General features: G+C 40.5%; 1 protein-coding gene across 1 annotated transcript in view; it reads right to left on the reverse strand.

The window, feature by feature from the left end:
* Positions 1 to 27,027, reverse strand: part of NFKB1 (nuclear factor kappa B subunit 1) — an 87,918-nt gene that overhangs the window by 8,695 nt on the left and 52,196 nt on the right. The window contains 11 exon segments of the mRNA NM_001048232.1: positions 604 to 706; positions 1,031 to 1,200; positions 1,643 to 1,844; positions 6,729 to 6,843; positions 10,174 to 10,315; positions 11,443 to 11,628; positions 13,194 to 13,283; positions 14,588 to 14,731; positions 20,579 to 20,717; positions 22,511 to 22,602; positions 24,786 to 24,890. Of these exon segments, the coding sequence (NP_001041697.1) occupies positions 604 to 706; positions 1,031 to 1,200; positions 1,643 to 1,844; positions 6,729 to 6,843; positions 10,174 to 10,315; positions 11,443 to 11,628; positions 13,194 to 13,283; positions 14,588 to 14,731; positions 20,579 to 20,717; positions 22,511 to 22,602; positions 24,786 to 24,890 (1,488 nt within the window).

The following is a 27,027-nucleotide window of genomic DNA, read 5'->3' on the forward strand; positions in this document are numbered from 1 at the left end:
GGGTCTCACTAGTGTTTCCTCAGCTATAAAATGGGAATAATAACAGGGCTTGTCTCAAAGGGTAATTGTGGATTAAGATGAAATGAGACAGTGCATGTGAAGTGCCTTGTACAACAAAAGCCAGCAACTCTTCCTGCCTGGCACATGACAGTCCTCAACAGACAGGCTATTTGTTTTATTCCCTATGACTTCAGCTTCTCAGAGACCTTTCTTGCAAAAGTTTTTAAATCGTTTCTAATTCCAATAAACTTTTCCTTCTGAAGATCTGTACTATGTCCGAGGCTGACACTGCTCTGATTTCTACAAGGAATTCAATTCAACATTAAGAAGATATCTTGTCGTGGGAGTCAACTTAACCCCCATCCAAAACAAACAGGTGAACTGGAGAATTAAAAACAACATGACTGCCAGGATGAAGCCCAGGATTACTAGTCCAAACAGTGCCTTTCTGGCAGTTAAATGTGATCTGCCAGAGAACTTCTATTTACTCGTGCCTTTCCACAGCAGGCCTGTTGCTTACAGAAGGTGGCGTGGCTGCTCTCTGGTGGCTGGGTTTGCCTTCCTGATGACATTTTTCCATCCCTGCCCTCCAGGCTGCCTTACCTGCTGCTTTGAGGAGAGCTGCCAGCCTGGTGGACCCTCTCCCGGCCGCTATGTGCAGGGGTGTAGTTCCATCATAGGTGGTGCTGTCTACATGGGCATCACCCTAAAATCAGGCCCACAAAGACGAGGGTTAGTCCAAGGTTCTCCCGTTTGTCCCCACTGCATGGCTCCACCGGACATATTACCAGCCCAGTTGCTATTTCGGGCAGGCTTTGCCACTGAGGAAATCCCCAGTTAGGATACTGGGCAAGGAGTGCCAGGAAAGCCTGAGCTGCTCATCCATGCACCTGAAGCCTCATATAGATACTGCACAGAGCTGAATGTAGGGAGGTAAGCTGTTACTGACATCATGACATCATTCTTTGGTAAGATTTTCCTAAATCCCTCTTGGGAATTTAATGTAAGGGCAAAGTAGTGCATCCGTCACCTCCAAGAGCAGGCAGCCCGCCAAGGAGATGTTGTCGAGCTCCACGGCCAGGTGCAGCGCTGTGCGTCCTGACTTCCGCTCCTGGGCGTTGACGTCGGCCCCCGCGGCCATCAGCAGCAGCAGACACGGCAAGCTGTTGCTCATCATGGCCACGTGAATAGCGTTCAGACCTGCAGCCCAAGCACAGGGACAGTCACGGGGAGGGAAGGCTGCTGGGAGTCAGCATGTCCAGTGCTGACCGAATCTCTACTCCAGATGGTCTTAACAGGTGCTTTAAGTCACCAGCTCTGCATTTCACCCCACAGACCCCTTTCACGTTCTCAGAAGACCCTGAGAGCACGTAAACATTCTTCGAATAAGTGATGTTTTCTACACCTTAAGACCAGTGTTTGTTCAGGCCTCTGCTTTTTCCTCCTCATAACTATTCCAAATGTTCTTTAAAAGGAATTAGCTACAATGAGCAATGGAAATTTCCCTATGAGATGAAGAATTCGAAGTGATTAAGGAAAGCACTTTGGGGTGCAAATCAAATGACACACATTTATTAGAGAGCCGCCAATGTTTAGAAGGCAGACAGAAGGTTTCGAAACACGATGGGTGATTGTCTCTTACCTTCACCGTTGGGGTGGTTGATAAGTAGTGCTGCCTTTTTGTGCTTGAGTAAAATACTGAGAATTTTATCATGTCCTTCTTTGGCAGCGAGGTGCAAAACAGAGTTACCCAAGCGGTCCAGAAGACTCAGGTCGGCCCCTGCCCTCAGCAAGTCCTCCACCACAGCCTCCTGCTTGGTGATCACTGCCAAGTGCAAGGGTGTCTGTGGAGTGGAGAAGGGGCAGCAGATGGTCAGTGGCACAAACACATGCACCCCACTGGCTTATTAGCTGTCGCTGCAATAGGTGGAGTCACACTGAGAAGCCATTTCTTACTCCCAGATTAACTTCTCAGCTTTGCAAACGTGTTGCTCTCTGTTTCACATCATATGCTAATGAAGTATATACACCAGACTAACCCTTACTCAATTATCAAGATTATTTTTATATTTACAATCTTTAATAGCTCTCTTATTTCTCACTATAGTCCACTGATTGTTTACATTAACACATCTACTCGTAAATTCAGCTTTCTTGAATTTCTAGTAGGGATCTACCTTAGCTGATAAATCTGTATGTTAACAAATCAAATCAAGACTATGCTTTTATTGAAGAAGTTTAAATGAACTACCCAATAGAAATCAATTAACAAGCATGCCATCATTCTATACTGATACGCAAAAAAAAATTGCTAAATTAAAAAAAATACTGTTTCATGGACTGGTTCCACAAGACTAATCTCTGTAGGACTAACTCTCTTTCCCCTATTTTATACGCGGATTCTCAAAGTCATAACTAGGACAAAAGAACCACCCCAGCCAATGTAAATGAGATGTTTTGAAAACTGCATGTTTTCAAAATGAGTAAGACAAACACTATCACAAAAGTATCTTTCAAAGAACTGAGGTCACTGACAGAGAACAGCCAAACATTTTAATACAAATCAATCGACTTCAAAAGAGCCTGTGAAATCCAGCCTGTCTGGTGACAATTTGTCTAAACTTTCCTTCCCAGTAAGCAGTTACTGGCTGTAACAATGACAACAGGTGGGCCACCAACATCTTGGCTGGGGTACGGCACGTGAGAACAGGATGAAAGATGCCTGTGCCGTCTAAGTCTCTCATTACGGTGATTAATAGAAGAGAAACAAGACAGGATTTCTTTCCCCAAAATTTCTACTCTTGCCCTTATTTTTCATTCTTTAGATCTATACCCTGGCCTGAAATGAATCATGTCACCAAAACTTTAGATACTATAGCCACTTCCTCTCAAGAAATAATAAAAGCTGTGTTTATTCCCCTGATATGTTATCTGGGGAGATGGGAAAAGGAAAGAGGATGAGATTGGAAATAAGATCCAAAAGACCTTATACCATTCAGAGATTAAAAATTATCTGTAGTTTAAATACAATTTTCATATCATACAAAACTCTCCTACTATGAGTTAAACTTTTTTTTTTTTTTTTAACCCCCATGGTCTCACTAAAGGTTTTCTATGATAGTTCGGGTTTTAGATCTTAAACTCCAGGATTATATCTCAAACAATTATATAATGTAGGAATCCAGGAACTTTTAATGCTGTGCCTATTGGCACGTGGACTTGCACAGTCATTCTGCAGAGCCAAGGATACAAATGTCCCAGAAAGCCAACTCCTGCCTATATGTCTGAGTGACACAAATCCTCAAGGGTACACGGGTGAGGCTCTTCACTGTGGTATTCTTTGGCAGTAGGAAGCACAAAGCTGGTTAAGTGTCTACTGTTGGGGAGCCGGTACCTAATAGGTGGAAGATGTATACTACGGGATCCTCTTCAGGAGGAGAAACAATGAACTAGCTGTACACACAGATACATGGATAAACCCACGAACAGCAGAGGCAGAAACATAGTGACATGTAACATAAAGCCACTTACACATTTTAAAAATACATGCATTAAGACCTATGCAGACATACATAAATGAGTGCCTGTAAAACTGATGAAACCCGAATAAGATCCGTGGATTGTATCCATGTTAATTCCCTGGCTTTGATACTGGACTAAAGTAATACAAGATGTTACCACTGGGGGAAACTGGGTAAGGGCACTCAGATCCTCTGGGAACATTTTTTTTTTTTTTAACTACCTATGAATCTATAATTATATCAAATTAAAAACTTGAGAAAAACGTTTATGCAGAACAGGAGCAGTTGTGAATAATATAATTGTGATTGTGGTGAGCGTATGCTGAAATGCCTATTTAAAGAATATATGTTTATGTAGCCATTATCTGGGAAAGTACCTACTATAAACACAATAATTACATTGGGAAGTGGGACACGGAGACTTACATGCTGCCAGGGAGGGTAACCTTGATTCTGTAATGTATACCCTTATGTATCATTTAAAAAATTATTGAATATAGGGAGTTCCCTGGTAGACTCTGGGTTGAGGATCCAGCTTTGTCACTGCTGTGGCTCAGGTTGCTGCTATGGTGTGGGTTTGATCCTTGGCCCAACAACTTTCACATGCCCCCCCCCCCCAAAAAAAAAATCCCTATGAATATATAACAATTAAAAACATGAAAAATACATGCCCCCAACCCCAACTAATGTTTTATAGGAATATATGCAAAAAAGCAACTGCTACCAAACATAATGGAGTCGTTTCTGTTGGAGAAAAGGGAATGGGAGAGGAGAAAAGAGTTTAAAGGGAATAGATTTCAGAAATATTTTCAGAAAAATCTTAACTCTATGCATTTGGATTATTCTGGGTGTGTCTTTCTCTAGAGGGTGGGTGGGGAGAGAGATATGATCATGACAGATGGTCACAGAAATGTACTAAGATTAGTGAAAGGTATTTTGGGAGAATGTTTAAGACAACTGCCAAATAATCCAAATTACACTTAGAGAACTGTGTAATTTCCTATTAACAACAGCTAACAGAGAACCTTAAAGAGAGCTTAAATCTTAGTGGATTTCTAGTTCTCAAACACAAGTATCCATTGGGTGTGTGTTTGAAGCCTGGAAGGCAAACCAGGGGATCCTCAGTTCTTGCCCATTAATGAGAACAGTGTCAGATGGGAAAATGGACCTATCGTCTCCAGGAGTCCCCACATCAGGAGGCAGAAAAGTGTCCAAGGTGGTGGTTTCAGTGCTTTTCTCTCCAGCACACTGGACAGTCTCAATATATGTAACTGAATGATACAGAAAGGAGTTTGGCACATAATAAATCACAACTACTAATCCTGTTGTGCAGTGCCCTTTGCAGGTCCTATTTATAAACAGAAAAACATGCAATTCCTTGAATCTGACCTATAGGCAGTGAAGTTAAGTAGTCTTTGAAAGGAGGACTGAGAAGTGACAATGTCCCATTTCTAGTTTGATCTGTTCACTTGTGATGGTGAAAAGGAACAATCAGTCCAAAGCCTGAGAGAATCAAGCTTTATGCGCCAAATGACTTTCCAAATACCAGCAGCACCCAAAACAGTATGAAAATTTGAAGAAGCTATCCCTTAAATATGTACCTAAAATTAGACCTCATTCTAGTTATTTTATGAGTCAGTGAAGAATCCCCAACTTCGTTTTTCCTTTGATCTTAAGGATGACAGCCAAAGAAGCAGCCTAATGCTTTATATCCAGCGGGAAATCATTACTTTCCCTCATTGGGAAACACCTATTCTCAGATAAAAATCTATCAAGAGCTAAACATTTTAGCACTTTGCTTTGGGGAAATAAAAATGATTCACACCACCTGCTTTTAAATTTGGAACAGGCACCTTTACTGTGTGAATAATTGTACATGATGGTTGTCCATATTTTTAGGGTAAGAGAAATATTCGAATCAGGCATCCAAGCATACCATGGAGGCCAAGGAAGCCTGGGAAGTCATTTTGGGTCATGCGAAGGGGAGGAGAACACAAGAGAGCTGAGGAGGGGGCAGGTCCAGGAGGCTGTGCAGTAGACAGATGGGAACTGGGGAAAGGCAGCAGGAAGGGAAAGAGCCCACGGGAGGAGGAGGGAGCAGCCTGGGGAGTGGAAACCCAGGAACAACCCCCCACCAACTCCTGTTAACAGTGTGTCCCTTAGCCAAAGAGGGCAGCCCAGGTCTGCAACTCCCTGCACCCAGCACCCAGGCTTTGGTCGTGTCCACGAGTTTTAACCTCCTTTCCTCATCTGAAATCTGCATGTGCCCAGGAGGCAGCTTCACTGAGTCTCCAGTCAACTTCTCCCTCTGCAACAGAGTTCCTCAAATTGCTTTTAGGCCCACCTACGTAAACCTGATTTGTGCAAAACTTTTTGCTGTTCCCAGTTTTTTTCACCTTGAGTTTTCTGTTTTTGATGACACCTTTTCCTTCTCAAGCAACCCTTTTACCTTCTGCATTCTGATCTCAGCACCCTTCATTGGATATGCATTTAATCTAGATGGTGTCAATATGTTCAGCAGACTTCAAAATTCTTATAAATTATTGGCTTTTAAAACTTAGGGTTTTTTTTTTCAATTTTATTATTTCTTGACAGATGTGATATGTTTATTTTACATTGGATTAACTGCTTTGGCAGATTTCTGAAGCTTAAAGTTAGCCTTCCCTCAAGAGGATGTTCAATTTCACTGTGGGGTGACTGGTATTACACCCACAGATCAAAGGATCCTAATTCATAAAAGAATATTCCTATGGGAGTTTCTGTCAGGGCACAGTGGAAACGAATCCGACTAGGAACCATGAGGTTGGGGGTTCACTCCCTGGCCTCGCTCAGTGGGTTAAGGATCAGGTGTTGCTGTGAGCTGTGGTGTAAGTCAAAGATGCAGCTTGGATCTGGCGTTGCTATGGTTGTGCCATAGGCTGGCAGCTGTACCTCTGATTAGCACCCCCTAGCCTGGGAATCTCCATATGTTGCGGGCGTGGCCCTAAAAAAAAAAAAAGAAAGAATATTCCTATGTAATGGGCTTTTATCTTTTTCCTCACTGTAATGGGTTTTAAGGACATTACCTACAGAAACATTTTATTTTTGCTATTAACATTATATATTACTATTAATACATACACACACACACACACACACACACACACACACACAAACCCCCTAAACTATGGATTTTTCTTCTGTTGTCTCTTTGATATTTCTGCTTACCTGGTAGAGATCATTTCTCATGTTGATAATTTCATCAGAAATCAAACCAGATGTGACTTCTAGCAGGTCTCTCACAAGCTGAGCATGAAGGTGGATGATTGCCAAGTGTAAGACACTGGAACAAAAATACACCGACAATAATCAACTTAAGCATTAATGGAGAAAAGATTCCCAAGTTAGGATTAGACTTGCAGACTGAATCTGGCTCTCATACCTAGTTTTCTCTGGCCCCTAAATGTTCTGAATCTTTGAAACATCTTGAATCTGAGGTAGGGATGCTCTTCTGCCCACTCATTTACAGCACCTGCCTGGGGGCATTCAGTTTGGACTCCTTGAGGTGTAGAGGAACCTGGACTTCGAGCCAGAGAGGTCTAAGTTCAAATCCAAGCTCTGCCTCTGTACTACAACTCCAGGACATCTGCTCCTCTAACTTTGCCCTGACACGTAGATAATATATGTAAAATGCCTGGACTAGGATCTGTCCACAAAAATGTAGTTACCGCACCCAGCCCTGCCACCTCCTCCAAAATCCAGTGTGATGGCTTTTTAAGATCTTCCGGGACCCCAAGAGAGGAGACCAGAGTCAGGCTCTTAAGTATGGGGAGAAGACTAAACTTGTAAAGAACAATGTGACTGTATTTCTCCTCCGAATTACTCCCTCCGCCTGGAATGATTTTGCTCCTCTTCTCTGCCCAGATGGCGCCGCTCCAGCCTTCATAATCCCGTTCAAACCTTACATCCCTGGAGAAGACTTTCCCAATTTCCTAGGCAGAGCAAGTTACCTCCCCTCAGGTTTATGGCTTGGTTGTGCGACTACATTTCTCTACACATCTTCCTCCCTCTCTGGCCTATGATCTTCTCAGAGGCTGGTTCTAAGCCAGCCTTATCCCCTGGCACACATATAGGCACTAAAAAAGGATGACTGAAAAACTCAGAGCGTACACTAATGAGGTTGAAAATATTGGCAGGTGCCAAGCATCCCTCCTAGGAACACAATTTTTTAATTGTTAAAAAAACCCTTAACATTAAAATTAACTGGAAACAACTTAACCATAACAATAGTAAAAGCAGCTACTATTTGTTTACGCTTCTATGTACCAGACTACAGTAAGCACTCGACATACATTATCTTGTTAATCGTAACAATCTTACGAGGGAGGTAATATTATCCTCATTTTTCAGGTGATGAAACTGAGACTTCGAGGTCTAATAGAACTCAATTCGGGTCACATATTAAGTCCAGGACTGTCTTGTTCCAAAGCTATCTCACAACCCCTTAAGCTACTCTGCTTCTGGGACACACGTGTGCTGCCCTGTACATTTGTAGATGAACATCTAAGAGGAAGAATCCTCCAAAGTAGGGGCAGATTATGATGCACGGCCCACTCAAGCTATCACATGGTTGTGGTGCACATGGGATCTGAGGCACAAGCTATCACACGGTCACAGTACACATGGGATCTGGATTTTCTCTGAAGATAATTAGGTGTCATTTTATTCAGGCCACTTAGCAATGGCAAGCGTGTATTACTTGGCATTAACACTGACACAGGAGGGCCTGAAAAACTAAATTGTGACATCATTATTTGAGCGATATTTTTAAATGAATGATTTCAGGGTTTCAGTACTGTCTTTTGAAATGCAGGGCTGGAAGAAGACGGCTGCAGAAGGCCCAACGTCTGACGCAAACATGATGCACATATACCAAGAAAAAGGTCGTACTTCAAAAACTGCCTAAAAATTTCCATGTGCAGCTCAGCATTTCATAGCAGAAGTACATTCCCCCTCCCCCATAAATTTTCACACCCTCATGGGAATTTCCCCAGTAACAGAAATTTTTATTATTTTTTTTCTTTATTGTATTTTCTGTGATGACTAACAGCCACAGGATTCAGATTATTAGCTGAAGATCATGGGCTCAGTGAAAACAAGGGGCCTGAGCTGCGAAGGCCAAAACCTATCCCTTGTTACATTCTTATGGGGACTTCTCTTTGATCTCCCCAAGGCTCACCTCCCAGGCCTCCAGCCACAGGCAAGCCTCATGGGCCTGCTTCCGTGAGTGCGTCTGGGGTCCCAGGAGAACCCCTAAGGATTAATTTCCTACTTGGGCAGCAAAGGCCACCTCCTTAGCCTCTCCTGACCCTGACACATGCCTCCACTTTCTCCTCAATGCCTCCACTTGAATGTGTGCATCTGTATCCCTTCCCACCAATCTCCTTCAAACAACCGAGGTCCCTTCTTAACCGGCATGTGCTCATCTTTCTTAGATGCATCAATTCAACAGGTCCCTAAACTTGTCACATGAAGTGCTGCTGTCCTGTCTTGGTTAACTGCTTTCTCTTGGGGTCATGTGCCATTGAATACTGACTGCATTATTTAACCCTGTAAAAAACATTCTTCTATTCATGATACTACACAGAGAAGGCTGGACTGGTTCCTCTCATACTGTATAACACGGCCGGGGTTATACCACATCCTTGGCTATGCTGCAAGGAATGAGGACAAAGGTCTGCTTGAACCCTGAGCTTGGCACGTTCCTACAGCATTTGGTTCAGGGGTTCAACGGAGGTTTAAAACGTAGTATCCCAGAGCTCTTCCAAGAGAAGGACTTCTCACTGACAGCACTATTTTGGGAAGGTTTTAGATAAAGCATTTGACTTGAATTTGAGGGCTGCTGTCTCGTTATTTTTTTAGAGGCTTTTGAGAACAGTTTAGAAGTCTCAATGAAAGGACCAGGAGACCTGCTTTAGAATGAAGCCAGGTGGCTTTGCAAATAGAAGCTCAGTAACAGCAGGAATGGGAAGCATGGTGCTTGGAATGTTAGACTCCCACACAATGTGGGTCAGAGCAATTACAAGACTCTGATCCAGTCACAGACTAGTGACCATGAACAGAGGCAGCAGAGAAGGAACCAGTAACTGGGAAAGAATGACAACGGCCTCTTAATCATTTTGTCGCTGTGGTGCTGTTTCTATTGGGCTTTTTCTTGACAACACTGTCATGACAAATATGCAGTTGGGATAACAAGTGGTTTAGGGGTTTGGTGAGACCAAATTTTATTATATTATTCCAGTAAATAAAGCAAATATTATTATTCCTATAAACAAATGTTTATTAAATATTACTCTAAATCTTATTCTAACAAATAAAGCAAGGCTCTTCAAAAAGCCATTCCCCACATACATCTTAATTTTCTTGCCCAGAGTGTTGCAGTCTTAGAGGAGTATTCTAGCTATTTTAGAGTCTAATGGGTGAAAGCCACAGGACAGGAGAAGCAAATTATGCTACTCGACCTCACTGACACATTCTTTTCCTTGAGGGAGTGTTTCAGTTGCGGGACCCAATAACTTTGATCAACATTTTCCATCTCTAACCAGCATCCATACAATTCTTTTTTTCTCTTTAAACTCTAAACCAACCCTTGTTTGCAAAAGTCCTAACTTACCTGTCCCCATTCTCATCCTGCACTGCAGTGAGATGGCGCTGGACAGCCAGCAGCATCTTCACATCTCCTGTCACTGCATAGTCAAAAAGGGCATTGGCGTGCTGCTTGGCAAGTTGCATGGCCTTCTCTAGAAAGAGGTTATCTGCAAAGCAATGATCACAATCACTAGCTCTATAGGAGTGCATGCCTGAGACCAAGACCATCAGCATCCGTGTTCTGATGCTAGAGACATATCCTTTTAGTTGAAAATGCTCCTTTCAGTGCTTCTGGATTGTTTTTTACTAGAAAAAGCACAACTGGACGGCTCACTGACAAAATACAGAGGCTGATCTCAAAAACCCACTTATAATTTGTTCAGGGAAAAGAAATTCAGAAATGTCTGTTAAAATTTTAAGAAGAACAATCTCCAAATAATATTAATTAAATTTTGCCTGAATTTTTAAAAAGTTTCAGCAAACAGTCTCTGCTGGAGAGACAGGCTGTCCATGAGCCACTTGCATTTTTATAAACTTTGCTTTCATAAGGTCGAAGGGAGGCAAATTGTGGCTTGCAGGCCAAATCTGTATGTACATGGCCTGTTTTTATAAGGCTTCCTGGCTAAGCAGGGTTTGTACATTTTTAAAGCAATGTTTAAAAAAAAAAAAAAAAAAAGCACATGCACTAGAAACCATATGTGGCCCTCAAGTCTACATATATATACTATTTTTCCCTTTATAGAAAACGTCTTCCAAGCACAATCTAGGGTGACCTAGATTCATGACACAACTCAAACGAGTACTGGTTCCAAATATGCACAAAAGTGCACTGTCCCGCCTCATCCTAATTCTTCAAAGAAGGCAGCAATAAAAAAAGGAAAAGTGCGTATTTTCAGGCAATGTTCCATCCACTTCAGTATGACAGTCAAGCTCCAGTCTCGAAAAAGGAGACTGTCAAAATTATGCAAACTGCTGTTATCTGTGGTGGAAATGAATTAGATTATCTTTCCTGATAGCCCAACACTGCATGTTAGGAGGAGCCTGTGTTGATCTCTGTCTTTTATATATGCAAAGATAACACTACAAAAATGGAAATCCCAGTGTGCGTAAAATAATCCGGCACATGCTTTTCAAAAGGCACACGGGGCTCTGAAGAGCACACTGACCCAGGTACTGATGTATCATCTTTAGGTCAACAGAAACTAAACCTGTCCTCTGGAAATAGGTTCTGCGCCTAGAACCGCCCCATCCCCTCCCCAACCAGTACAACGTAATCCTCCGTGTGCGCACTCACCCTGGAACCTGTAATTCTCCTCCTTTACTCCTACTGAATACGTCAGATGCACCTCATCCTCTCCATTGCTGGACTCCTTATCTTGTTCTGTGGTTTCTGTGACTTTCCCAGAGAGATTTACGGCCTCTCTGTCATCACTCTTGTCACAATCCTCAGGGTCATTTTTAGATGGGGTGTCTACAGTTCCTAAGATAAAAGCAAAAAAAAAAAAAAAAAAAAAAAAACAAAACCCAAAAACGCATCAGCTTTTTCTCAGTTAAATCTATTAACCAACTTATAATCCATGATTGCAGCAAAGCTCAGATAAAGGTAGGAGGCAAGTTCTGCAAAGGGAAAAGAAAAACAGGAATTTATTTATTTTTCGTTTTTGGCCGCACCCATGGCATGTGGAAGTTCCTGGGCCAGGGGCTGAACCTGCCCCATAACAGTGACCCAAGGCACTGCAGCGACAACACTGGATCCTTAACCTGCTGCGCCACGAGAGAACACAGAAAACAGTAATTTAAAATTCCTTTTAAAATGGCTGTAAGTAACATGCTTTGGAGTCACTTCCAAAAAACTCTTTCTTTTTCTTTTTTTTTAAACTGAGGTATAATTGACATATAAAATTGTCATAATTTCAGGTGTACAATGTAATGACTCAATATTTTTATATATTGCAAAATGATCACAATAAGCATAGTTAACATCCATCAGCATATAGAGCTGCACATTTTTTTTCATATAATGAGAACTTTAAGATCTTAAAAAACATTTTTTTTGGCATTTGTAAAAATGTATACCTCATTCCGTTTATTTGTAAAGGAGAAAAATGAAATAAATCTAGGAATTGCGAGAAAGTGGAATTTTTAAAATTCTTGAAAGCAAAGTAGTTATTTTGTCCCCAAGTGCCTAAGCGAGTTGTAAAGGTGGGACCTCAGTTCTCATTCTTGGTGTAGGCGCTATCCAGCACACCATTTCTGATCATGCTCTCTGAGGTCCTACGATGTGATCTGACAGCTCCAGTGAGAGCAACAGGTTTTATAAGCAGGCTTGTCTCAGAGCCTGGTTCTGCCACTAACAGATACATACTTTCAGTGAGTGAATGATCACTTCTGAACCTTGGTGTGCTGTCTGTAAAGCTGAGATCCTACTATTGTCCTTACAGAGGAATCATACTGACTACAGTTGAAAAAAGCACCTGACATACCAGGTGCTGAATATATGAAAAGACCTTTTTGTGTTATTTCTTCACTGAGTACATTAGAACAGAGATGTAATATAACCATAAACACATCATGTGACAACTAATTAGAAGATCCATTTGAGGAGAAATGACCATCTTTATAAAATTTCAAATGTCTTCCAAAGTGCAGTATTTGAAAAAAGAAAGAGAGAATTTGAAAAAAAAAAAGAGTATTTGAAAAAAAAAAAGAAAAAGAAAGATAAGTTTGGTGACTTTTTTCTTTATAGTCAAGTCTCTATACGACCCTTTTTAACATTCTTTTCTTTTCCCTGTTCATGCTACTTGCCAAGTTAATACATAAATAAAGCATCAGGAATAGAATTTATACTCTCCAGAGAAAATAATAATTTTTTGGAAAAGAAGAATCTTAATTGATTTGCATTCAGCAATTTTTTTTTTCAAGAGAATGTTGTTATGGTAAGTCATGACTAAAAAAAATGTTTGGTTTTAATTAATTTTTAAATAATTTTCTTGTCCCTTTCTGAGCAGTTAAAAAAAAAAAAAAAAAAAAAAAGGGGTTACTTACCGTGCTTCATTCCAGCATTAGATTTAGTGGTTCCAGCATGGAAGGTAATTCCACCATATGTAGGAAATCCATAGTGGGGGAAGCCATACCCTGAAAATGTCAAGTAAAACAAAGGAAACCTCATGATGGTTTTTATAAAAAGGATTCGGTAAACCTTAGTGTCCCTCCCTCAGGTGTTTCCGACACAGTGCTTCTGTTGAGAGTCATCAGACACATCCCCGGGGGTCATGGGGTGATGAGAATCCCACTCCGGCAGGGTCTGCATTTTGGCAGCTCAGGCAAGACCGAGGCGAGGGGCAGCCTGCAGGAGCTCATGCTGGAGAACGTCTCCCACCCCTGTGTGGAGAGGAGAGGCTAACCGTGCGGGGTCACCATCCAGACTTAGACTGGCTGACACAGAACACAGCCGCATAACCTCTGGAGGGCCAAACTGCACCAAACAAAGCACAGGAACACATACTGACTCTCCAACAGAAACATTCCCCTGCTGGTCATTTTCAGACATTTTTGCTGAAAGCGTAAGCTGGTCAAACTCTTTGGAGAAGCAGTGGGTATTAGCTGTCATACTCTCTGACACAGTCACTTCACTCCCCAGAATCTAATTTATAAAAACAATTTGGAATCAAAGTAACATGGAGAGAGGAGTTCCTTCCAACATTTTATATAAGAAATAGGAAATAATATTCAAGTAAGTTATACTGTGGTTTGTGCATCTGATGAAATATTAAAATTAAAGTCATTAAAATGATGATTAAAATTAGGCTTATGTAAAAAGTTTCTATTACCATGGAAAATGCTTATATTAACCCGTTAGCAAAAAATAGTATATAGGACTCTATATACAATCATAATGTGATGATAATAAGCAGGTCATACAAGTACATGGATTAAAATACTATGCACAATGAGGTCCACAGCTGTGCTCTGGAAAAATGTGTAACTATGCATTGTAATGAATCTCACACAAAAATATCTGTTAACCTTTAATGGCAGGATTTTGAGTATTTTCAACTTTCCTACAACATAATGTAACTATAATATGACATCTTTTCAATGTCTCCAAAAGATACCAAGACAACTGCAAACTGTGTCCCCACACCCACGCAAAAAAAAAGTGTATGTGAATAAACCAAAATGTTAACAGAGGTATTTGTGGGTTTTTTTTTTTTTGAAAACTGGCTTTGGGTGACTTTTTTTTTTTTCCTTACAGTTTTTGGTATTATCTATCTACATATTATAAAATGAACAGGCATTTCTTTGAAAAAAAATTTGCTGGGAATATTTTAATTAAAGTAATATATCATGCTCAATAATATCAGAACAACTTAGGGAAATCTTGGAAAAGAAAATTTACTCTCTCAGATTAGAGAGTAAAGAACAGACGTGATTCATACCTGGTCCAGTACTTCCAGCACCCCCTCCTCCACCGCCGCTGCCAAACATGCCTCCGCCTCCAGCTCCAGCCCCACTCCCGCCACCGAAACTATCTGAGAAATTGGGCATGAGCTTCTGCCGTTTCCTTTGTACTTCCTCTTTATCTGTATTTAAGGGAAGAGAAACCAGAGGAGAAAAGATTGATTCAGTTCCACTACTAGCCACAGAAAGAATATTAATTCTGATGGTATTTTTAAACATCTTAAAGGGAAACAGAAAGCACCCAAGGAGGAAGAGATGCCAAATTTCAAGAAGCATTGTATTTATTCCAATGGATACGAAGACCAAGAACCAGCCTCAGAGTGACCACAGAACTGTACACACCCAAATCCTCTCTGCAGTAGTTTAAGTCCCCTATGCCATTCAAATTAGTGAGAGACTAGACTACCCATGAGAAGATACTGAAGAGAAAACATTACTGAGCATTTTCACTTGGTCATACAAAACAACCATTACCGATCAGCTAACACTGACCATGCATCTACAATGAGTGAAGCGCTCAGAATAAAGTATGACATCATGCTTTTGCTGTCAAGAACCCTCTGGCATAATTTTAAGGTTTTAAGGCAAAACTTAGAGAAATACCACTAGAATGCTGTATAGGTTAAAATCATAGTGCCAACTAGGGTTCCAGGAGTTCAAGGAAGGACTTCTAGGAGGTCCCTGTGGGCTGGAAAACTCACGGAAGACTTCCCAGAATCAACTCCCTATCAGGAGAGGGCAAAGGAAGTGTGTTCTGGGAAGGAGACGCAAGGGCGAGTGAGGGAGGAAGGACTGTGCACCTCATGCTTATGAGAACAGCAGTGGAGCGGTGCAGCTGAAGTGAAAGTTTGGTAGGAGTTCTTGAGAAATGGAGCTGGCCGGGACCGCATCGCAGAGCACCTGGACTGTGAACCCAAGGGATCTCCTCTACAAGCATTCTGCACAGGGGAATGCTGTATAGGGTGGTGTTTTAAGAAGATTCAACTGTCACTGGGGCATGGAACAAAATAAAAAGTCAAACTGAGAGTCAGAGACTGTGCAGACTTAAGGTGACGGAGGTGGTTCCTTAGGGGCCACCATGCTGCTAAAAGTGGGTGGACTCCAGAAAGCCAATATGAGAGGGATCTGGAGCCATGAGATATGTGAGGCTAAAAGTCTAAGACCACTCCTCAACTAAAATACATTGAGGTCCTCTGAGATTTCTGACTGTCCAGGTCTAGAAGGTATTGAGACTTTCCCCCCTCAGTCCTCATGTGGTCGCTCTGTCTTGCTTTTGCTTCTCACCAGTCCCACCACCCCTTCTGAGTTCTGCCAGTCCCTTTGTGGTCTGTTGCTGCGTTCTTGTTTCTTCTTTCTGTTTCCCTTTCTTTCTCATTTCTGATTTTCCCACCATGTATGTATTTTTCTCCCTTCTGTCTTGTAAAATGAAGAAATGAAGGAAGTTTTTTTGTTTAACTTAAATGAACAGTCAATATGGTATTTTTTCTTTTTTTTTTTTTCAATCAGCAGCCCAATACTTAACAACTGTCCTAGTTCCGATTGTTCATGTCAGTTCGGGTCATTGTTTATGTTCACGAAGATCTTTGCTTATTTCTAATTCTGCGGTTGTTTCAGTCATCTCATGGCTACAAAGAATGCTGCTGTTTACTGGTTATCTCATGATCTTCTAAGTGCAGTTGGAAGAAGAAGCAGGGGAAAGTAGGGTAACGACATACACTTAAAAATAATCTTTTAAAAAAGAATCCTGTCCAGACTTGTTAGGAAGAAAAAAACGCCATCATATGTCAACTTTGAAGAAAACATGCTTCCACTAGAAAGGGGTGACCTCAAAGCGGAGAAACTTGAACAATTTCCTCATCAAAGGTTTTGGACAAATTTATAATGTTTCCCAATCAGTTGTACCCTAACTAGTAGTCATCACTATTACTACCCTGTTGATCTCCCTTGGAGTATTAGTTCTTTAGAACATGAATATAAGAGTAAAGCAGACAACATAGTCACCTTCAGAAATAATGTTATCCACTGACATGATTTCTAGCAAAAAAGATCATTTGGTGTTTGCTATGTACTCCTTTTGACGTATAAAATAAGGATAGTTACTGGTTCTATTTCACTGTAAAAATGGGAATTTTGTGAGTCAATTTAAAAAATATTAACTATCCTACAGTCATTGAGATTTCAATGACAAGAAACTGACACAGAAAATTCCACACAACAAGCTTTTTTAAATAAAAGAATCTGCAGTCTGAATTTCTATGGCATTGAACACCTTGTGGTCTGCCTTTGGCAGTGGACCATGGGGTGTACTATGAAACATCAACCAAAAGGGACCTAAGCGGCCACTCACAACACATGCTCCTTTTACAGAGGAGGAAAAAGAAGCTAGGATGATTAAGGACTTGTGTGAGGTCAAAGCAGAGTAAAGGTCAGATGCAAAGTCTGGTGAGCATTCCATTATATTAGGTCACCATTCTTGGGAAACATTTCAATATGTCTTTGCTTCCTTAATAACTGATGATTTAAGAGAATAGCTCAGTTCGCAAATGTCAATAAACTTTTAGCCTCTACCACCTTCTGCTGTGTGTGTGCCTTAAAAGTACCTCATTCTCGCTTCTCTGATTCTAGACTGTGGGCAAAGATGCTTGCATTTATCCTGATCCTATTTTCATAATTTAAAGATGATGAATCTATTTCTTCCTAATCTCCAGCTTTTTAGCCTGAAAAAGTCATTATGCTCATTCTTTGCTTTTGTGCAGTGGTTCCTCAACTATCTTCTTTCTTTGCCAATCATCCCTCCCTTGATTATTTTAATTGTCTCCCCAGACCCAATCATCTCCATGAAATTTTTATCAGATACAATGTCGATGACCAAAGAGGAGGTAGAGTTCAAGGCTCGATGATTCTATACAACAGGAATGTATTTCTTTGTCTAATATCCTACTTGATGGCACCCAATAAGTTACCAGCTTTTTGGATGAGGATGGCAACTTGGTCGATTAAAACTAAGCTCTCATATATTTAATGAGCATCTACAATGTGACACATACTGTTGTAGATGTAGCCATAAACACGAAAGACCAAATCTATCTAAAAAGAACATTCATCCTACTGGAGGTAGGAAGAAGACAACAGACATATAAACTAATGTAAGATAATTTTATATATGGATAAAAATAAGTGATGAATATAAAATTAGGCAATGAGATAGGGAGTGACGGCAGGGGTTAAGGGCAGTGGAAGGTGAGTTCGGTGACTTCTGAGCTAGGTACACAGTGATTCCCTGGGTTGTACAGTTTGGATTCATTTTCCCATAGTTACTCTGATGTTAGATGGCCTGCTGCTTTTCTCACCAGTCACATGCCTGGTGTGATTATTTCTCCTTACGATGATTTCAACCTGATTGTATAATCCAGATGGTTTTATAGATCACAGTAATTATTTATCTTTAATAAAACAGTTCTAATTTCACAAAGGCTGAATAACAATACATGTTAGCCATCCTTTCTGTGGAGCTCAAGTGCTAACTCGTATTTACCAGATGGTTCTTTTTATACAGTGTGTATTGCATGGGACTTTTAGTCAATGATAGCCTGGAAGTAAGTGCTTGATACATAAAAGAGAGATTCTGAACTTTCAGGAGACCCCATTCTGTAACTCTGCCCCAGACTGCTCCTACTATAAGAGGGTAGGAATGAAATAGTCTGAAGGTGACCTCACTGTATCATACACTTTCCATGCACAGATACCACTGTGAAAGGGACCCAGGTAGCCTGGAAACCAAGCTCAGCTTTGAATATGTCTAGGCTCATACATGTGTAGATAGCCTGGGTTTCCTCTTTTTGATGTGATGCTCTGTGTTGGAGAAATTACTATTATTTTGAAGACATTATTAAGAGAAGAAATCTATTTTTTTCCTCAGAACATCCAAAAATATTTGCTGTTTCTCTTCCGTATCTACTGAGAGAAAGTGTTTAATCCAAAGCAGTGATTTTCAAATTGTATGCAGACTGAAGCATTCAGAAGACCTCAGGCCGTGCCTGGGCAGGGAAGTGAAGAGAGCAGAGAGAGACTGGGAAGGCCCAGCAGGAGGGCTCCCCACCTCCGCTTTAACCAGAGCTTCTCAGGTTTATGTACTAGGATTCTGCACTAAAGTTTCATGTGCAGAGGAAAAAAAGGCTTCTCTGCTGACAGTGTTTTCAAACCACCGGTCACGGAATGCACTATAAATTTGACCCATCAGGGGAGAGGTCACAAGCTCAGAAAAGGAGCAAGAACTCACAGAACTGTCTTCTACACACTCCTCCACACCACGAATTCTAGGAAAAGAAAGCCCTCTTCAGAGATCACCCACCACACGCTGCTCTCACAGGATCAAGAGTCAGCTGTGCGGATCGTTGCTGCGGCACCTTTGTGGGTTGAACCTCAGCCAGGACCTGGGTGCCTCGAGACCATCATTTTACTGACCTCCCCCCACGGTCTCACTTCCCTCTAATCCGGGAGTTTCTAATTTTCTTTGTGCCAACACCTCTTTGGCATGGCTGGTGAAGTCTATGGATCACTTCTTAGAATCAAGGTTTTCGATATGTAAAATACAATACAGGATGACAAACCCCCTTAGTTATTTTAAAGTACATTTCTATCCAAAGACCCCTTAGGGGTCAGTGGGCTCCAGGTTGACTGATACCTTTGAACAATTAACCAGTTTGGGGCCTGCTACACTCACTCTGAGAGGACTCCCAATGTCGTATTTCCCACCCTGCCTCCTCTTGAGTTCCAGCCCTGCCTTTTGACTGGCCTGTTAGGAATTTGCCACAGGAACCTAAAATGCAACATGTTTTAAACTGAACTCTATCTTTGTCCACCCAAATCTATTGCTCCCTTGATTCTTCATCAGTGCAACCACAGCACAACCTTCCCGGGGGGGCTTCCTAGAACCTTCTGTGACTCCTGGTTTTCTCCTTCACTTCCTACCTCCGCCAGGCCCTGGATCCTCTTGACCCCATCATGGCACTGCTTCCTGAACCCACCTTCTCCTTTCACTCCATTGCACTAACACCTTTACTAATTCCCCCCTTCTCTCTGGGACACTCTGACTCATTGTCTGCTGCCCAGATCATCTCTTTGGTGTCTATATAAAGAAATCAGAGCCATCATTGCAAACCCAAACTGGCCTGGTCATTTCCCTTTCCAGAATCCATGCAAAATTCTTTTGCTGCCAATCACTGCACTTGAGAGCCTGGCCCCAGCCTTCCTCACTTGCCTTGGCCTTCAGGAGTCCACCTCAGTGCTCAAAATGCCCACTTTTCTCTGAATAAACACTAACTGTTTTAGTTCCTCAAGTTTCCTAAGCCTAGGAAACCCTCTCCTTCTCTGATGCACACTCGACTAATGAAATACATCCCCAATTTTAGGGACCTTGAAGAAACCTTCGTCAAGAACTCAGGGTTCTCGCTCTTCAGCATTCTCCTATGTGTCTGTGGATGCTTCACTTTAGGAACTTACCAAAGTCATAATTCCCATTATAACGATTTAAGGAGGCTATTACCTCCTCTTCTCAGTGTATCTTTTCTGAGGAAAAGAATGATGCCTTATTCATGGTGGCTTAGTCTTCTGTTCAGCTGCCTGAGGCCAGTTGACAAAGTGGCAGATTATCCTACATAGCAAGCGGTATTTTTTCATCTCAACTGCCTGAACACCGAGTTACTCCTTAAGTGACAGATTCTCAAATTTAGACATTTTCAAATGTCTAAATCTCATATAAAACTTGGTAGAAATAACATTATTTTAAAGGCTGGACTTAAATTTTATGACCCCCAAACAGCATATTACTTCTTTCTTTTCTAAAAAGAAGAACCAGGGACCCAGCGGCCAGTTACAGGAGGCTGTTTAAAGAAGGTGACCACCTGATCTCTCCTAATCAGCATGTCCTCTTGCTGGAACAAGTACAAGAGTTTAAACAACTGAGTTACCTTTGATTTCAGGATAGTAGAGAAAAGGTTTCGGTTCACTAGTTTCCAAATCAGACTTCCTCCGAAGTTGGACAAACACAGAGGCTGGTTTTGTAATGTTGACATCTTTATACTTTGGAGTTTTGAAGACGATGGCAAACTGCAGGATACAAAGATCCACATGTTGGAGTAAGAAGTTTCTTTACCAGCAATGCTACTCATTAAACACATTATTTAAGCTCAATGTTTGGACATAACGTACTAAAAAAAAAAAATCAGCACCCTAGAGAAACTACACATTTATACCCACACATTTTAATTAAGCTGCCAATGTGAAACTGAAATATAAGACTATGCCAATGTATTGCAAATCTTCATTAGTTCACTTGCCTAAAAGTTCAAATCTCTTTGGGCTGTAAATGATCCTGTGAATAAAAAACATTGTCTATACCCTTCTCCTTTTCCAAATCAGCATTAAAAGACTCCAAGGTTTTTTACAGCAACATCAGAAAGACCAGTCATGGAAAGAGAGATGAGGAATGTGGTACTGCTATCAGGCTATGGGCCAGCCAGTAAGAAGAGGAAACTAAACCTTCTAAGGGAGACGTCGTGATGGGATGAGTGTATTGAGAGGCAAGGATGGCCTAGGATCTAGGCACGGACAGGACATTTTGTAACACCGCTAAGACAGCCTTTTCACTGGTACTGCCGAATAGTTAGGCATCTTCACATTTTTTAGTTCGAGTTTTTGACCATGTATTATATTCCACGTATCAATGCTTTGTAAAATATAAAAACGAATACAATGGTACACACTGAAAATTCTCCTTGCCATTCCCATCTCTCATCCAGACAGTTCCTGCTGTGTGCCTGTCTGCCCAGAAGTAAACACAGAGAAGTTATTAAGCTGTTGTATTCTTCCAGAGTTTCCTTATGTATACATATATGTAGACATGAACAGAGAATTTTTATATATACTTCGTTTTATCTCCATCTTTAAAAAAATTTTTAATGTTGTATCATTGAGACTTTTCCGTATGAGCTCACAGAGTACTCAATCTTTTTAATAACTGCACAATATTCTATCACAGAGATACACCATAATTTATTTAACTGACCACTGACTGATGGACACCTGGATTGTTACCAACTTTGAGTCCATCCTCAATCACTCAGAGTACTCATTCAGATGAGGATTCAGCATTTTTATCTCTCAGTCACAGGATTCAACTGTCACCGAGAAATCTTCATTTCCCATGATGACATCAGCCTCAACAAGAAGATGCTTCCTTTCAACACTTTTCAATAGATCCCCTTTTAATGGATCTTCCCATGTCTCTTTGACAGAACACTCTTATGGAATGACTCTGTTCCCCCCAAGCCCTAGTGCCGCTAGTGTGGCTGTACTGGAAGACAGGGCTTTGAGGGAGGTAATTAAGGTTAAGTGAGGTCATGAAGGGTAGAGCCCTGACTGGACAGGATGTGCGTTCTTAAAAGAAGATACATCAGAGGGCTCGCTCTCTCTCGTCACGAGGACACAGCAAGAAGTCGGCTGTCTGCAAGCCAGGAAGAGCGCTCTCACCAGCCGGGACTTCCAGTCTTTCGAACTGTGAGCAACACATTTCTGTTGCATAATCCACTACATCTATGGTATTTTGTCATAGAAGCCTGAACAGACTAATACAAACACTTAAAACATTACAACTAAAGGACCTGAGGACCACTGCCTTCTGGCGAGGTGATCAGATACTGGCCCCAATGAAACGTCCTGCCAAGGTCTCGGAGCCGATGGTTTAACAGAGCCTTGCTCATAATTCTATGGCAGGTAACTCTGTGAGACACCGTGCTTGTTTACAAAAGTTAAATATTTATGATTTTTCCTTTTTTATACATGAAAACTAAGAGCTGAATTTGAATAAGGCAGGAAATGTAGAATCATCATCATCCACTTACTTGTCTATGAACGTCTGTGGGGGAAAAATCTCCAAATCCTTCCCAGATTCCACCATTTTCTTCCTCTTCATAAAATCGAATCTGGATGTCATCTGCAAACAGTCACATTCACATGTGTCATTTTACATAGTGTAATCATGTTTACAAACATGATGAAAAAGCGGGTTCAAGAGTCTACCTGCCACGTACTTAGACTTTTTTTGAAAGTAATTATATAAAACAGACTTTGGAATTACTTAAACTTTTTAGTGAAAATTTTAAATTAGTTACCATAGTAATAGGCCCAGGTTTCATTTACAATGACAGAGTGCTAGATTTACCCATTCAATCTGAGTTTTCTCTTAATCAATCTTTGACCTTTCTCCTTCTCCATCCCTAAACCAATTCACTCCTGAGAAACATGAAGGATAGTGAGAAATATTAGACTCCCAAAAGGTGGTTCAACTTGACAGAGATTTACATAATAATATTTAACTTATATGAAGTTTACTATACAGCAGACACTGTTATAAGTGATTTTCTATGTATATATTAACTGATTTAATCTTCACAACTACTCTGTGATGCACAGGATATTAATATCTTCCTTCTTCAGAAAAGAAACTAGAGTTCAGAGAGGTTAAGGAACTTACCTAAGACTGAAGAGCTAGTAAATGGGGAGGCCAGGATCTGAACACAGACAGTGAAGTTTCAGATTCCATGCTCTTAAACATTCTACTATGCTACTTCTCTATAATGCTTTATTAGTCCATATTGGGAAACTTCTACAAACATTATGTTGGTCTAGTTCCTCTGGGGTGAATTAGAATGTCTAAATTTCATACTTTGGGCGTGGCTTCTACTCCTGTAGAAATATGACAGTACTCCTTGGAACTCGGCATCTTCCTGGCTTCACTTTTCATTTCATAGGAAGGAGTACACTGTTGACTTACAAAAACTGAACTTATATTTCTACTTAAATAGACCTTTACAAATATTAGGGTTGGGGAAAACAAATTATTATTTCCTGGTCCCTACCTCTGCCTTCAGGCAGGACTACCCTGGACCTAGTTATTCAGAGTCTTTTAAGTCATATTTACAAATAAAGATACTCAGATTGTGTTCACTCATATATGCACATCTGGGAATCTGGAAATGCATACTACATAGATAGAATGTGTTACAGAAGGCTGACACCAGGATATGCAGACAAAGTGTAAACATTTTGGGGATAAAGACATACACATACTTTTATCTTAAAATTTGATCTCATTTTTTTCCTTTTTATCTCAGAGCATTTAGCCTCAAATGAGGATTTTCTTTTTCTTTTTTTTTTTTTTTTCTTTTGTCTTTTTAGGGCTGCACTCACAGCATATGGAGGTTCCCTGCTAGGGGTCTAATTGGAGCTGTTGCTGATAGCCTACGCCAGAGCCACAGCAATGCCAGATCTGAGCCACGTCTGCAACCTACACCACAGCTCATGGCAATGCCGGATCCTTAACCCACTGAGCCGAGGCTGGGGATTGAACCTGAAACCTCATGGTTCCTAGTCAGATTCATTTCAGCTGCACCACGACGGGAACTTCAGGATTTTTTTTTTTTTTTTCCGAAGCCAAAGTTTTTCTTAAATAGGAGACATATTTCCAGTTACACATCTGCTTACTTTGAAAATGCTCATCCTTGTAGTGAGCAGATCTTTATTATACTATACTTTCTATCATTTTATTTTAAAAATGAGTGGAGTTTGAGAAAATAAGTCTCCTTCAGTTTTTGTTAATTTATCTATCTTATACTGTATCTAATGAGAGATAAATGCCAAGAACCTTTTGTGAATGTGAAAATTATGAGAGAAATATGGTCTGAGAATTTCTTTATAGTCCTTCTTCTTTTGCTTCATTGACATCACAGTGTCAGGTGAAAATACTTGGAGAAGTTCTCTCAGTGCTGCAATGAAGCATTGTTAAGATAAACAATTTTACACTGTAAACCATTTATCTTGTGTGTGTGTGAAGCATGGGCTATTACTCATTTATTTAGTTTAACTAAGCTCAAATACCAAAGCACTGATTAAGGTGAACACTGTTTTCTTATTTCTCTTCACTTCTGTGGTAAATTTTAATGGATTAGTTGGGTTAAAAAAATAACATGGGCAACATAAATTTGTAAGAGATGTAATGTGTGGATTTTTAAATGGAGTTTAATGGCAGGGGAGGGATATACTGGCCCCACTGCCAACAAGTGACTCACAAATATTCAGAATTATATTTCACATCTTGAGATCAGAGCATATATTTACCTTTCTGAACCTTGTCACAGAGAAGATAAATCTCTTCCCCTCCAGTTACACATCCGGCTGTCCTGTCCATTCTTACTATTTTCAAGTTGGACGCATTGGGGGCTTCTGTCCACAGGAGAAAAACAACACACATCATGATTCATCCTCAAGCCTCAGTTTCACATGCCAATCTCTTAGGAGGGACACTGACTTGAGCATACATTAACCAAAAGAAAGTTAAAATATATGCTTTTGCTCATATTGATTTAACAAGGGTCCAAATAAAACAAAACTGCCTTCTGAATCCTCAGAGCACTCCTTGGGCATGGCTCTTTCATTACCACCATATCTGATGCGAGTGACTCACTAACACAGTAAGAGAGATTAACAGAGAAAGAGAAGGAGTTTTTCTGATGTTTCAGGAAGAAGTCAACTAAAGGATGTGTGGAATTTCAATCACATCAAGACTTAGCCCCCAAATTATTCCCATGATACTGATATATCATTTATAAGAGTCCTAGAAATTTAGGAGAGGCACAATTTTCTAAAACTATTTATTAATTTTTATTCTACAGAAAAGAAAAATGGAGCTGCTATATTTCTTTTCCCCAAACTAAATTAGAATTTTATGTGGTCAGGGGGCAAAAGTTTTGTGTGGTAATAGTATAAAGCTTCCTTTTTTTTTTTTTGCAACAGCTGCATTTTAAGGTGACCTTTGGTATATGAACCTATATCATTTTATAACACTTTCACTTCCCCTCAAACTTGTTTAAATTAGAGAAATCAGTTAGTTGTTGTACATGGGGCATGGAGTTTTCTACTTAGCCCAAACACTATAACCTTTCAATGAGCCTAAATACTGCTCTTGCAGGTTTGTGGTAGTATCTGTTTAATGAATATTATGCATACCAAACAAAAAGTTTGCATGGTAAATGTTGAAGACTACTGTAAAACTCTTTAAAAAAAAAAAAAACCTCCTGGAACTACAGATTGAAATAGAATTTTGAAGCCACAAAATATCTATACTGCTCATTTAGTTAACTTGAAATTCCTATTGTGATAAAGCTATAACATGCAAGAAAGAAAATGGATAAGAAATAAGAGTTGTGTTTTATTAACACCTCTTCAGAGCCCCAGTGAAAAAAAAACTGAGGTACTTTTTCCACCTAAGAATACCAACAACATATCCTCCTAGCAAGGAATTCATAAATAATAAGAGGTTTGGCATTGCATGTAAAAGACAAAAACACGTATCTGAGGAAAGAGATTTACTGAGCATCTCACAATATTTCATTTTTAATCTAGACACCAACTTTTCCAGTTATATCTGAGTATTTTCATTTTGAGGATGATAAATGTGAGGCTCCAAGTGATTAAATTATTTGCCCCAGAATCAAAGCTAGTAAGTAACCGTGAGGGTGGGGCTGGAAGTCTGCTCTGGGCAATACACCAAGCTGCCTACCGTCAGAAGTCAGGTCAGTCTCCCAAAGCAACAGAAATAAAGGCAAAAATAAGCCAATGGGACCTAATCAAACTGACAAACTTTTGCACAGCAAAGGAAACCAAAAAGAAAACAAAAAGACCACTTACAGAATGGGAGAAAATAGTTTCAAATGTTGCAACTGACAAGGGCTTAATCTCTAAAATATGCAAACAACTTATACAACTCAACAGCAAAAAAGCCAGCAACCCAATGGAAAAATGGGCAAAAGACCTGAATAGACATTTCTCCAAAGAAGATACACAGATGGCCAACAAGCACATGAAAAAATACTCAACATCACTGGTTGTCAGAGAAATGCAAATCAAAACTACCACGAGGTACCACCTCACACCAGTGAGAATGGCCATCATTAATAAGTCCACAAATAACAAATGCTGGAGGGGGTGTGGAGAAAAGGGAACCCTCCTGCACTGTTGGTGGGAATGCAAGCGGTACAACCACTATGGACAACAGTATGGTGGTACCTTAGAAAACTATACGTAGAACTACCATATGACCCAGCAATCCCACTCTTGGGCATATATCTGGGCAAAACTTTCCTTGAAAAAGACACATGCACCCACATGTTCATTGCAGCACTATTCACAATGGCAAAGACATAGAAACAACCTAAATGTCCAAGGACAGATGATTGGATTAGGAAGATGTGGTATGTATACACAATGGAATACTACTCAGCCATAAAAAAGAACAAAATAATGCCATTTGCAGCAACATGGATGGAACTAGAGACTCTCATCCTGAGTGAAGTAAGTCAGA

This window comes from Sus scrofa, chromosome 8, assembly GCF_000003025.6.
Source record: "Sus scrofa isolate TJ Tabasco breed Duroc chromosome 8, Sscrofa11.1, whole genome shotgun sequence".
Taxonomy (NCBI): Eukaryota; Metazoa; Chordata; class Mammalia; order Artiodactyla; family Suidae; genus Sus; species Sus scrofa.